The 12,783-nt window shown below is 39.8% G+C and overlaps 1 protein-coding gene across 2 annotated transcripts; it reads right to left on the reverse strand.

The window, feature by feature from the left end:
* Positions 1 to 435: 435 nt before the first annotated feature.
* On the reverse strand, positions 436 to 11,777 carry NUDT7 (nudix hydrolase 7). Of its 2 annotated transcripts, none has more exons than XM_061594076.1 (4): positions 11,563 to 11,777; positions 6,509 to 6,662; positions 4,579 to 4,737; positions 436 to 2,389 (listed from the first exon to the last, which is right to left on the reverse strand). In XM_061594076.1, exons 1-4 carry the CDS (start codon positions 11,631 to 11,633, stop codon positions 2,018 to 2,020), a joined length of 756 nt encoding a protein of 251 aa, XP_061450060.1. In that variant the 5' UTR covers positions 11,634 to 11,777; the 3' UTR covers positions 436 to 2,017. The 2 variants fall into 2 exon arrangements, with proteins under 2 accessions (XP_061450060.1, XP_061450061.1); XM_061594077.1 differs by lacking the exon at positions 11,563 to 11,777 and adding an exon at positions 7,274 to 7,565.
* Positions 11,778 to 12,783: the final 1,006 nt, after the last annotated feature.

The following is a 12,783-nucleotide window of genomic DNA, read 5'->3' on the forward strand; positions in this document are numbered from 1 at the left end:
CATCAACTTAGATATTAATATTCTTATAATCATATCACCTTCCACATATTGTCTCAAACTGATGTTCACAGTGTAATAAAAACAGCTAAAAACAGCACAAAAAATAACAGCAAATGAAGTAAAGGAGAAAAAAAGAATACAAGACATCTATTCATACAGATGGGAAAGCTTCTTGGAACAAAAACGTGGGCGCCTGTATCTCAAAAGAGATGCTATTCCATAGAATGGGGCACTTTAAAAGGCTTTAAAAGAGGATGAGACAACTTCATGGAGGATCAGTGGCTACTAACCATGATGGCGATGTTCTGTCTTTGCTGCTGGAGGCAGTATGCCTCTGAATACCAGTTGCCAGGAATTGCAGGTGGGGAGAGTGATGTTGCACTAAGGTCCTGCTTGTAGGCTTCCCACAGATTGCTAAATCTCATCTCTTTTTAAAACAGAAGGGATTAAAACACACACACACGTTGATTTTTTTCTTTATACACAATGTGGCTGTTATCCAACACTATCTAATGCAATTATCTTGTTACTTTTCTAACCACAAAATCATCAATAATTAGTTTGTTAGTTAGTTTGCAAATTCTAATGCTACCCAGATTAAAATGCGACAGTACTGAATCCAGAGACGCACTTCTTTTGGGTAGATACGACACAAATGGGTGAACATACATGTAATTCTGAAGTGTGACTGATGAAGTCAGGTCACTAAAGAATTCATTCCCATGCCTACTTAGCATGAACTAATTTATTGTTAATTTCAAGTAACATCAATACGTGTACTGGCAATAATAAGCAACAGAACTTTAAACCCCCTACTTAAGTGGTTAAAAGTAATAATAATAATAATAATAATAATAATAAACTTTATTTCTATCCCGCCCTTTTTCCAGTAGGACTCAGAGCGGCTTACAGCTAAAAGATAACACACCATTAAAACATAAAAATGTATACAATTAAAAATAGAATTAAACTATGAGAAAAATTAAAAACTATAAAACGTACGTTTAAGAACAGCAGATAATTTAAAATAATAAGATCATAATGTAGTCACCCATCCTATGACACTTAATCCTGGCCGTACAAATTATTGTATATGTTAAATATCTAACAGCCCCACCAAGAGGCATCAAGCACAACTGCAAGACCAGGTGTGTCTGATGCTATACTTAAGTAGCAAATGTAGTTTATTTGTCATATCTGTGCTTTACCCTTCCTTCAAAGAGCATATTGTACATGGGAGTTTTTATCTTCAAAGCTTGTGAGGCTGAGAATTAGACAAGTCTCAACAAAGATTCTTCTACATCCTAACCCAATGGTCGTAAGTAAGACTTCTCATATTTATTTTGGAAGTTGGAATTGAGACACAGAGAAAGTGAGCAGCTCATTCAAGATTAAATACCTAGGGCCAATCTCCCTGTACATTATTTGGGACCCAGCTTCTCTTCATCTTATAAAAGTACTGACACTCAAGTTAAAAAAGGGCCATTCCAGTCACAGAGAGTGCTTGTGTGCTAGTCACTACTTTCTCCTTTTAAATACACAGAAGGGTATAATTCTCTGATAGTTGCCACTTCCATGTAATTTAAAGAGGGAATGTTTCAATATACAGACACATGCATGCTTAACTCATAGTACAATGCATTTCTTACTTATGTGGCTGTAAAAGGTGTCACTTCAGTGCAAAGTCAGAAGCATGTCTACTCATAAGTGTAATTGAACTCAATGGCACTTACTCCCAGACAAGTGTATATAGGATAGCAGCCTGAGAAACTGATGTGAATTTAATATTTCTCCCTTTGATACATGATACAGAATAGATCATTAGAGTCTGTGGTGCACATACCGATCAATGCATTTTATTTCATATAATCCTATCAAGATATTTATATTGCATCCATAAAATTGTATACTTCACTATAGTTTACAAATATAATTTAAGGGAATATTTTAAATTAATATGTATGGCCAACCTATAAACAGGATAAGTTTTGTTGGGAGAAATGAACAATTCCACATGTCAAAGTTTGCTTTTCGCCACATTGTATAACTCCATTAAATTTTTCTCAGCTGAAGAAATCAAATTATCAAGATCATACTGAACTTGAAATGTTGGTTTCTGTCTGAAAACTGCAAGGGCAAGGAATACCACAAAGTGTGCAGTGAGTCCCCATATTCGAAACGAGGTCTTTTGCTCTGGGTCATCATATTCGAAGGAATGCATCAAAAATGGAACCTCTCCCATCCTTTGAAAAGGCATGCTTGTGTACTTTGATGGACTAATGAAATACTCCAGTGGCACTGAGAATACATCACTGACTTCTTCTGGATTAGGACAGGCATGAAATGTGTCTTCTATGAAGGCTACAACCGGAGTTACTAAAGAATTAGTCTGGAAAGAAAACAAGGTGTTGGGCTCTTTAAAGAATCTGAACATAGCAAAAGAGTGCAAATATCAGTGGGAACAAGAGCGAAGTCAGGGGTTGCCAATGCATCTTCAGATGTTGTTCTACAGCTCCTATCAACTTTAAAAATTAAAACTTATTTCATTTTTAAATAAACACTGGCCATGCTTGCTGTGACTGATGGGACAACACATGGAGGGCACAATATTGGATACCTCCGGGGTACAAGATGCCACCTCAGATTCAGAACCTCTCTCTTATACCCAAATAGAGAGCAGGCCAATTAACAGAACTGATCCACCATTAGAGTCTATCATGGGGTAGTCAATCTGTGTTGGGGAGGGACTATAGCCTACCAGGACTGCCTAGAGCTATTATGCCTTGCATCTATCTCAAACTGCTTGAATACAAAGCAGTCATTTCACTACTCCAGCCAACAGGGCCGGCTCCAGGAATGCCGGTGCCCTTGGGCATCAGCTTGCCCTGGGCCCTGGCGTGTGTGCGCATGCGTTCGCATTCGCTCGTGCGCGCACCCCACCCTACCCCCACCTACCTGTCTCCTGTCTTTTACTATTGCCAATAACCAAGATGGTGGACGCGGTTTCCCTAAGGGGATGAAGCCTCCGCCTCCATCTTTGTTGATGGCACGCATGCGTGTTACATGCGCGCTCTCTGCCATCAACTAAGATGGCGGCAGGGGCTTCAGTACTTTAGGGAAACCGCGGCCGCCATCTTTGTTAAAGGCAATGGTAAAAGACAGCAGACAGGTAAGTGGGGAGATGTGGGGGGCCCACGGATCACAGAAGGGGAGTGGAGGGGCGGCTGAGGGGCCTCCTGTAGCTCTAGGGGCCATCGGGTCAGTGCCCAACCTGGCCGCCCTTTAGAACTGGCCCTGCCAGCCAATATATATAAACATGGTATAGGTCTTGCTCTTGATTGACACCTCTGCGTCTTCCAGTATTATCTATGAAATAAAAAGGAATTAAGATAATAAAAGGGGTGATATTCAACGCTAGTCCTATTCAGAGTAGACTCACTGAAGTTGGATATGACTAACTGATTTGTTAATTTCAATGGATGTGCTCTGAGTAGGACTTAGCTGAATCCAAAGCTAGAAAAGACTATTAATAACCACATATTAATAGTTATTCCTAACCATATGTAACCACAGAGATACATATGGTTAGGTATGATTAATATAGCTAACATTCATGTCATTTATATTTTTTGGGGGGCAGGGAGAATTAAAAGAACCAATGGGTGGTATCGACCTAAATTCTACTTAGAGTAGACTCACTGAAGTTAATGGTCCTAAGTCAGTCATGTTTCTTGATTTCAGTGAGTCTGCTCTGAGTAGGAGGAGCAGCACTGGAGATAATGCTAGGATTTTTTAAAATTTCAACCTGAATGTGCTTATGAGAGTTTTGGTAGGAACAATCTGATGAACAACTAGATTAAAGAAAATGAGGAATCAAATTAAGTACATTTGCATGGGGATGGGAGAACAATATTGCTTATCTTCATAGGGCAAGGATAACATTCCTTGATGGGGAGATAAAGATCTACGAAGCCAATCAGAAAGAGACATCCTTTTTATTTTTGTATAAAACCCATATTTACATTAAACTGTATGTGAGTTATGAAGTTCTTGTTGTAGTGGGAAGGCTATTTACTGAGGGAGAGGAAGAGTTTATGGGAATTAGCTTTTTTCTTTTTTCTTCAACTTTTTGTATATGTAAATCTGAAACTCAAAATTTAATAAAGATTAATATATAAAAAGGACAGAAAGAGACACCCCAAGATGGATGGAGATAGCAAAAGGTATTGGTCTGGATGAGTAGGAGAAGAAGAGCTTAGAGGAAAAAACTAGAGAGTAACTATGTAAGTGAAGGAAGAAGAACTGGACCCAGGCTCAGAGGCGATTGGTCACTTGTGCTCGCAGGCTAAGAGATCATTACACATAAAGCCATTAGGTTTGTACATGTTGTTTCCTTAACAAAACTTCAAAATAATTTGAACTTCTCTGATCTATCACTGCTTGATTTAGATAGTGGGAAGAACTCCAATTAACAGCAAATATGCACACTAAACAGAGTGGTAAGATCCCTGTTGGGAGAATGTTGGGGCCACATTATAAAATATCTCACAACTGTTTCCCCTACAAAATGCACCTTACTTTGTCTATTGCAGGTACAAGACTACAGACAACGTCGGCCTGTTCAGGATGGAGCCCCACTTCTTCCTTGGCTTCCCGGAGAGCTGTTGCTATCTCATCTCTGTCTGTTGGGTCACTTCTACCTCCCGGAAAGCACACTTCTCCTGGTGATCTTCTCAACTAGGATTTGGAAGAACACCATTGTTAAATAATTATTTTGACCAGTTAACATTAAATCGTAGGGAATGGTGGTTCCCACATCAATGATTTCCATTTTTGATGTAGCAAGTTAAAGTTTCTATAGTATGTCATAGTCCTCTATATGGATCTTAATCTCTGCGCATGAAAACCTTTGTCTGCAATAATGTGCACTTTTGAGTGTTTCCCTCTATACAACATGTAAACCAATTGGGCAGCTGATATTTGGCACACATATTTGATTGGTGAACTTCTGCAGTTGTTACACTACACACTGATATCCATGAAAGATTAAGTTTTAAAATATGAAATTGCAGACATGGAGGGGAATGTTCAAAGCAGCTGTCTGTGGGGTTTCCAATTTTTGAAATAAAAAAAGATCTCAGCCACAAATCATGGATAAGGAGGAGACAATTTGACCATGACTGAGGTATGGATAACATGCTAGTCAAACCTTGGCTTATCTGCCATGCTGTGCATGTTTAAGGATTTTTTAAGGCTGTAGTACTGCTGCCTGGTTTGAATTTTAACTCATTTTTAATTGTTCCACTGCAATAATCATATTGCATTTTAGAGCTCCAGATTACCTCTTTATTGAGCATTCACCTTGATTTAGTTGCACAATGCTTAGGAGGTTATACAATGCAAGCTCTTTATTGAGCATTTGTTTCAATTTGTTTGCAGGGAGGTCATACGACAAAGGGGATTTGTTTGGCAGCACTTTAACTACACAAACCTAAATTTCCAGTATGTGACTGAATCCCTTCTGCAAAATATTGAGATTTGAGTTGACCTTAGAAATTATCTTTTTAATCTGTTTTGTGTTTTTTGTATGATATCCAGAGAATGTGAATCACTGGGAGTCCAATAAATGAATACAATTGGGAAGTTAGGGGGAAAAGAACTAGGTGCTGCTGTGATATGTATAAAGTGTGTTGCTTTTGCAGGGTGCTCAAATTGTGTAGATGTGTGACTTTGTGTAAATGCTGGTTGTTGTTTGGGAGGGGTAAAGATGTAGTTAGTGAAGCAAGGAAAACAAGCTAAAATAGACACAAATACCAGGAAACAGGTGCGACAAAGACAGTTTGTGGTTAGGTTCTGCTCTATCTGTTGACAGGGGAGGAGGAAGATATACCAAATATGGGTAATAATAAATATGAGTATGGGGGAGCTAAAATATGAGTAGTGGGAGATGTAAACAGAGGCGGGACTTCCTGTGACATGAATAGGCGGCACGGATAGGCTGTAAACCCTGAAGTACTTGACCAATGAGAAAACAGGGGAGGGAACGAAGCAACGGGCTATAGGATAAAAGAACTGTACCAATGTCACTTGGGTGTGCCTACCTTGTGGACACCCGCTCTTGCAAGAACGTGTAATAAACTTTAATTGCTGCTTCACAAGTGGTTCTGTTGTGTGAGTCTCTTAAAGAACCTTTGTTTCTAACACTGCTGCCCAGGGACAGGAAGGGTCATTGTACAACAGCCCCTTTCTCCTCTCCAGAAGAGGCAGGGCTCTTCAGGGTGCTGGCAAAAGGGATTCAGGCACAGGCAGGGGGAAATTTAAACAGAAGTTCCTCATTAGGAGTCCTAGTTACCTAGTCCTAGTCCTAGTTACCCAGGTGTAAAATGGAGAGATCTGACAGCTCGTATCAATATAATACTTGCATTCCCTTTTCTCACACATTTCCATCACACAACCATTTCTCAGAAAACCGAAGAAGTTAGGATTTTTTTTTTTCAAATTTACATACCTTCATTGATCTGACAGTGAAGAGAACATACAGTTTCCCGTATTTAACCATCAATGGTATAAGAACAGAGGCTTTTGGAAGTGGTAAATTGGAAAATCTGTTTCCAACATCAAGTTTCTTTAACCTCAGTTTAGCTTTATCTTTTACATTCATTCTAGAACAAGTAAAAAGAAAAAAATGTTTCATAAAAATGGAATTTTCACTGCAGGGTTATTGTTCATTTGCATAAGAGGAATCTGAAACATGTAGGCTTTCAAATAAATCTGTTCATGTTCTTGCAGATGCAACAAAATAAATATTGTACTAATCCAAGTCTCTATAGGCCCACAATAACTATATCGTCACCTGGAGGCAAACAGAACTAGAACACTCTATTTACAACACAAATATTGATGGTATCTAATAAAACTTTGTTTAGTCATGCTGCGAGCATTGTACAAAAAGCAATATGAAGAACAACAGGATGATTATCAGCAGTGTGGGCTGTTGTATTTGTTTTGAAAGAGAATAATTTCTTACACTTCACAGCAAATAATATTGTTTTAAATTTTAAAATTGTGTTTTAAATTGTATATTTGTTTTAATGTTTTTGATTGCTGTAAACCGCCCAGAGAGCTTCGGCTATGAGGCAGTATACAAGTGCAATAAATAAAATAAATAATAACTAAATAATAAATCCTAAGCTGCACACAATAGCATCCATTTAATAATAAAATATTTTTGCAGTCCCACTACTAGGCATATACACTAAAAAAACCAACGCACACCATTTAGTCCATGTTTTATCGTGAATTATGTTACTGCCAGCACTGGTTCCATATAGATTGTGGGAAAAAGAGGAGAGGTACATTATTTTATAGTCATGTTGCCTGCCCTTCATGCTGTCCGTCTTCCAGCGTCCCCACCTTCAGGAAGTAGACACAAAGACAGTCATAGAAATAGAGGATTATTTTGCTTGGTTTGGCATTACATGACCTATCCTTTTTCATGAGTCATTCCCCATCAAATCAGGATCATCTCAATCTCCACTGAATCACATACTGTACTGTATAAGCTCCTTTCCAGCACTGTCATGGCGCAAACACATGCATCTAAGGCACAGATCTTTATGGATCTTCACACTTTTTACAAGGAATACCTCAAAATTACCATGATGTCATGCATCACATCAACATCCACAGAGCCATTTGGTGACTTGGTGGTTTTGTTGTCATTCTGTGTAAATCAGTTTTTGTGCTAACAGAAGCACAGGATTTGTGATTTTTACTATGCAGTTTACCAAGCTTTAATTTGATGGCATTTTTTCAGGGAGACTCTAATTCTACTAGATCCAACTTTTACCCTGACCACATTAAAAATGCAATGCATATGTGCTTTCTCTGGGCTTGGAGAGGGAAGGTCATGCAGAGAGTAGGGAACAAAGTGACCAAAGGGGGTGGTGTCCATGGCTCTCTCTCAAAACTTTAGATGTACCCAGGGTCCCCTAAATATTGCCAATGCTTTGCTTAAGTATTACAAGTCTTATCACCTCATCTTTGGAATGCTCTCCCCAAGAAGACTTACTTACAGCCTTTGAACTGTATCCAACATTAGTCCTATTCAGAGTAGACCTACTGAAATTAATGGGTCCCAACTTAGTCATGTCTATAAATTTCAACAGTCTACTCTGAGTAGGGCTAACGCTGGAAATAGCCCTACTTTGACATTTTTCAGACCCTCCCACACCTCAGTCCAGGGCTTTTAATACTTTACACAGTTGTTTGAATGCTCTTTTATTCTGCTGCTTATTATTTATTTATATATCCCGCCCTTCCTCCCAGAAAACACTCAAAGCACTTGAAAACACTCAAAGCACTTGAAAACATCTTAAAACAAAACATATTAGAAAACATCTTTATTATTATTTCACCATGCATTTATACTTTTAATGTTTTGTCCTTTTTGTCAGCCACCTTGGAAATGTTTAAGGTCAGTACATAAATTTACAAAAGAAAAAGTCGCTGGGTAACTTGGGATTTTATGCATTCTTCAAGTCTGAAGAGTTCAAAGCTGCACAGGAGTGCAGATCCATAGCCCAGTCTTAATGCAGGTTTACTCAGTAGCAAGTCCCAAGGTTTGTTTTAAATTGTTTTTAATGGTGTATTTGTGTTGTTGTGACACATCCTGGGACTTAATGGTGGAGGGCGGGCATTAAGAGTAATAATAGGTAAACATGCATAGGAATGAAACCTTGATGGTATTCAGTGCTAGTCCTGCTCAGAGTAGATGTATTGAAGTTAATGGGCATAACTAACTTAAATTCATTAATTTCAATGGGTTTACACTGAATAGGACTTAGTTGAATACAAGTGAATGCACGCAGTGGGGTGTCTTGAGTTACGATGCACTGAATTGTGCTACAAGAAATTTTACTTTACTATTATTTTATCATCATAATCAACTATCCTGGGAACACTATTCGGCACTGAGAGTGCACAATCAAAATTTTAGAACTAAATAAACTTTCAGAGGGGTCAGAAACCTGAAAAATAACCATTCCAACTCTCTGCATTAAAAAAAGGTTTTCATAGTTAAGGAAGGCTGGGAAGCCCTTGATAGGTTCAGTTCTTCAGGCTGCAATCCATTTATCTAAGGGCTCATCCAGACGACTGCAAAATGTGTGACATGCCCGCTATGTGTGTTCATTATTTTTCGGTCGTCCAAATGACATCTCGTGCTGTTACGCATTTTCGTGGGTTAAATCCGCTCCTTGCAATACTGGCAAAAATGCGATTTGCTGTTTAAAATCGGGAATCATCCACTGTGCCTTCAGGAGGTAGGATGCAATACCGCAGACTTTACAGCTGATGGGTGGTTCTTGGGTGTTTCCCCTTGCCCCTTCTCCTCATTCCAATCACGTATCTGCACTTTTGCACATGTGCGAGAATAAACCCGGGAAAATTGAACCAATCATCGCAATGGTGGGGTGTTGTGGTCTGCAACTACTGCACAGATGCATTTTATTTTTTGCCAGCCTGCAAACTGGGTGGCCGCTCTGGGTGAGATCTGCAATACACAGCAAGCGAGAAAGGGGCTGCTGGTCGGTTTCATGCCTGCCTCTGGAAAGCCTTGTCAATTTCATTCTCGCTGGGGTTTTTGTTTCAAATCATTTTGCCGTGGGAAGGAAAGGGAGAAGGAGGGTTGTGTGACACATTTCTTGCTTTTTTGGAGAAATAAGTGCAATTGCCAGCATGTGTATCTCCTTAAATATCCATAAGGCAGAAAAGCATACATTCCATAAAGGCAGAAAAGCATACATAAGCATAATATCGCATATACAAACAAGAAAGCAAGCAGGCTTCAAATGGGTAGACCTGGTGGCCTGGTCTACCCATTGAAATGCATAGACTCTCCGGACGCCAGGTCTACCCATTGAAATGCCAGATCTACTCATTGAAACGCATTGGCTGTTGTGACGCCAGGTTTACCCATTGAGATGCATGGGCTTTTCTGCCCCCAGTTCTACCCTTTGAAAGTAATGGGCATTCCCTGCCCTGCATATGAGTGGTTTGCTACAGCGTCCCCGCCGCCCAGAACCATAGAGACTGGAGAACCATAGAGCAAGAAACGTGTCACCCCCCCTCCTTCTCCCTTTCCTTTCCTTGGCGAAATGATTTGAAACAAAAACCCCAGCTAGTAGAATGAAATTGACAAATCTTTCCAGGCAGGCATGAAACTGACCAGCAGCCCCTTTCTTGTTTGTATTTGCGATATTACTCTTAAACGAATGTATGTTTTTCTGCCTTTATGGATATTTAAGGAGATACACATGCTGGCAATTGCACTTATTTCTCCAAAAAAGCAAGAAAAGTGCCACACACCCCTCCTTCTCCCTTTCCTTCCCCGGCAAAATGATTTGAAGCAAAAAACCCAGCAAGTAGAATGAAATTGACAAAGCTTTAGGGAGGCAGGCTGAAACTGACTACCCCCCTCCTTCTCCCTTTCCTTCCCCTGCCAGAACTCTTTTACAGCCATATTGTGCTTCCTTGCAAAGGAGGAGAGGAGCAGAGGAGCATATGTCATTTTTTTGCTGACCAATTGGTTGATAGGGAGAGGTTTTAGAGGCAGAGCTTGGAAAAAGTGAAAAGAATATAGGGGTCTTACCGCTGCGGGTGCAAAAAAGCATGTTTTTTTAATTGGGAAAGAGCAAACTAAAAGGCAAAGTGAGGACTATCAGATGACAACCGAATATGGAAACCGTGGATTATCCTGCTCCGTTTGGATAAGCTCTAAGTCCTATTGAACTAAAGAGGCCTTTCTTCAGAGCCCATTGTGTAGGGTCACATTGCTAGCTATGGCAACTTTTTTTTTTTAAAACCGTATAGTAAAGTGCTTTCAGAGCTTGCCTGCATCTTAAAAAGCAGCATATAAATGTTTGCAATAAAGCAATAAAGCAAAATAAGTCTGGTCATGACACCTAAACAGGGACAGTGATTTAGCACAGCAAGTAGCAAAACTGTCTGGTCTGCATGGTACCTTGGGAGGGAAGCCTAAAAACACTTTAAAGTAATACATAAAGCCTCGCTGTGCATGTCATATAAACCACAAGCATGACATACATAGCAGCCTAATTATTCCACAAACATAAGATACTAAAGATTGCTGGTTTCTTTATTTCATTGTTCTGTGTTGTTGCATTGTTATGTTTTAAGTTGTATTTCAAAATAAAAAACATTCCATGAGAATGAATAAAAATATTATGTATTAAGTACCTAAACCAACAACTAAGCGTTGTGTGTGTTTATATATATCCAAAAGAAAACCAACAGACAGTCCTCACGCTTTCTAAAGAAAAATAAAATCACATGCCCTGCCCTCAATAAATAAGGAAAGTTCTATCATAAACTAATCTTCTTAAAATAGAATGACGAAAAAGAGCGAAGACGCCCCACATCTCCCTCCCCCTCTATTTGCGATTCTTTCCCGCCTTTATTCTAGCGCAGATGGGAGGGGTAACATGTCAATCACCCGTCCTGAGTGTGTGTGTGTGGGGGGGAACGTTACGTTTATGTTACCTTCCCTGCTTGTCGTCATCAGCGCCCTGTATATCCACCATTTTGGAAAAAGAGCCAAAATCATCTTCCATTGCAAACTGCTGTAGCTTTCTCTGGCTTGTTGACGCCTTCTTTTACAACGACGCCATTGGCTCTTTGTCGCTGATTGACAGCTCACCGTCCTCGTTGCACAAAACAGGGAGAGGCCAGCCCTGATGCCGAGATGGTATTGCCTACTTTAGTGAAAAGCGGAGTCAGAAAGGGAGGGAGTAAGAATGGGAGGCGCGTGGATTGGATGAGAGGCGGCTGCGACGACAGTCTGAAGGAAGCGGCTTTGTTATTGGCTCTTGAGGAAACGGAAATTATTGGAGGGTGTGATGGGCTGTGTAAGGGGTTGAGCCTACCCTCCTCCATGTTTTTACTCCCACCCCCTCTGAAAAAAATGGGGCGCGGCAAAGGAATGTATTAAAAAGTCAAGGATAGGTTTGTCCTTAGCCTTGGAAAATTTTGTGAGAGGGAGGCGGGGCGGAAGGCAAGGGTGTTAGGCTGAAATATAAAAGGAAAAGCCCCATTGTTAAATGTGGAGCTTTTTGCACAAAAAAGTCGTGTCGCAGTCTCTGCTTTGAATGACTAAAAACACTGACGTTAAGACATAATTTCTTGCCTTACAAAAATCGTGTTAGTCATTTATTTACATTAAAAAGAAAAACAGCAACACATAAAATTGCCTATTCACTTAGCCATTTTCTAGGTCAGGAGTAGCCAACGTGATGCACCTCCCATTAGTTTCGACTGGAATGGCCAATGGTTGTGGGTGATGGGAGTGGGAGTCCAACAACATCTGGAGGACACCTTGTTGTCTATCCATGTTCTAATGCCGTATAACAACTGAATTGACAAGAATACGACAATAAAAATAATTAAATTAAACTCTTTAACAAGAGTTCCCAGGGCAGTGAGCAATTTGCAACAAAACACAGAACAAAAACATTGTCAATAAAAGCATAAAAACCACAGTGATTGCGATCACTCTAAATAACTAGCAACAGTGCAGAACATAATCATGCAGTTATGGTGCAGTTATCTCACTAGGTCGGGCGGAAGAGATATGTCTTGTGTTGGAGACAAAAAGACATCTCTAATGGGAGGGAATTCTACAATATAAAATCCAGTAGTTACAGTACTCAGTACTGTCTCCAGCCTCCACTGAATACACAGACCTCTTACTTGCACAGCTGCTAT

This window comes from Rhineura floridana, chromosome 13 (genome assembly GCF_030035675.1).
Source record: "Rhineura floridana isolate rRhiFlo1 chromosome 13, rRhiFlo1.hap2, whole genome shotgun sequence".
In the NCBI taxonomy this organism is placed as follows: domain Eukaryota; kingdom Metazoa; phylum Chordata; class Lepidosauria; order Squamata; family Rhineuridae; genus Rhineura; species Rhineura floridana.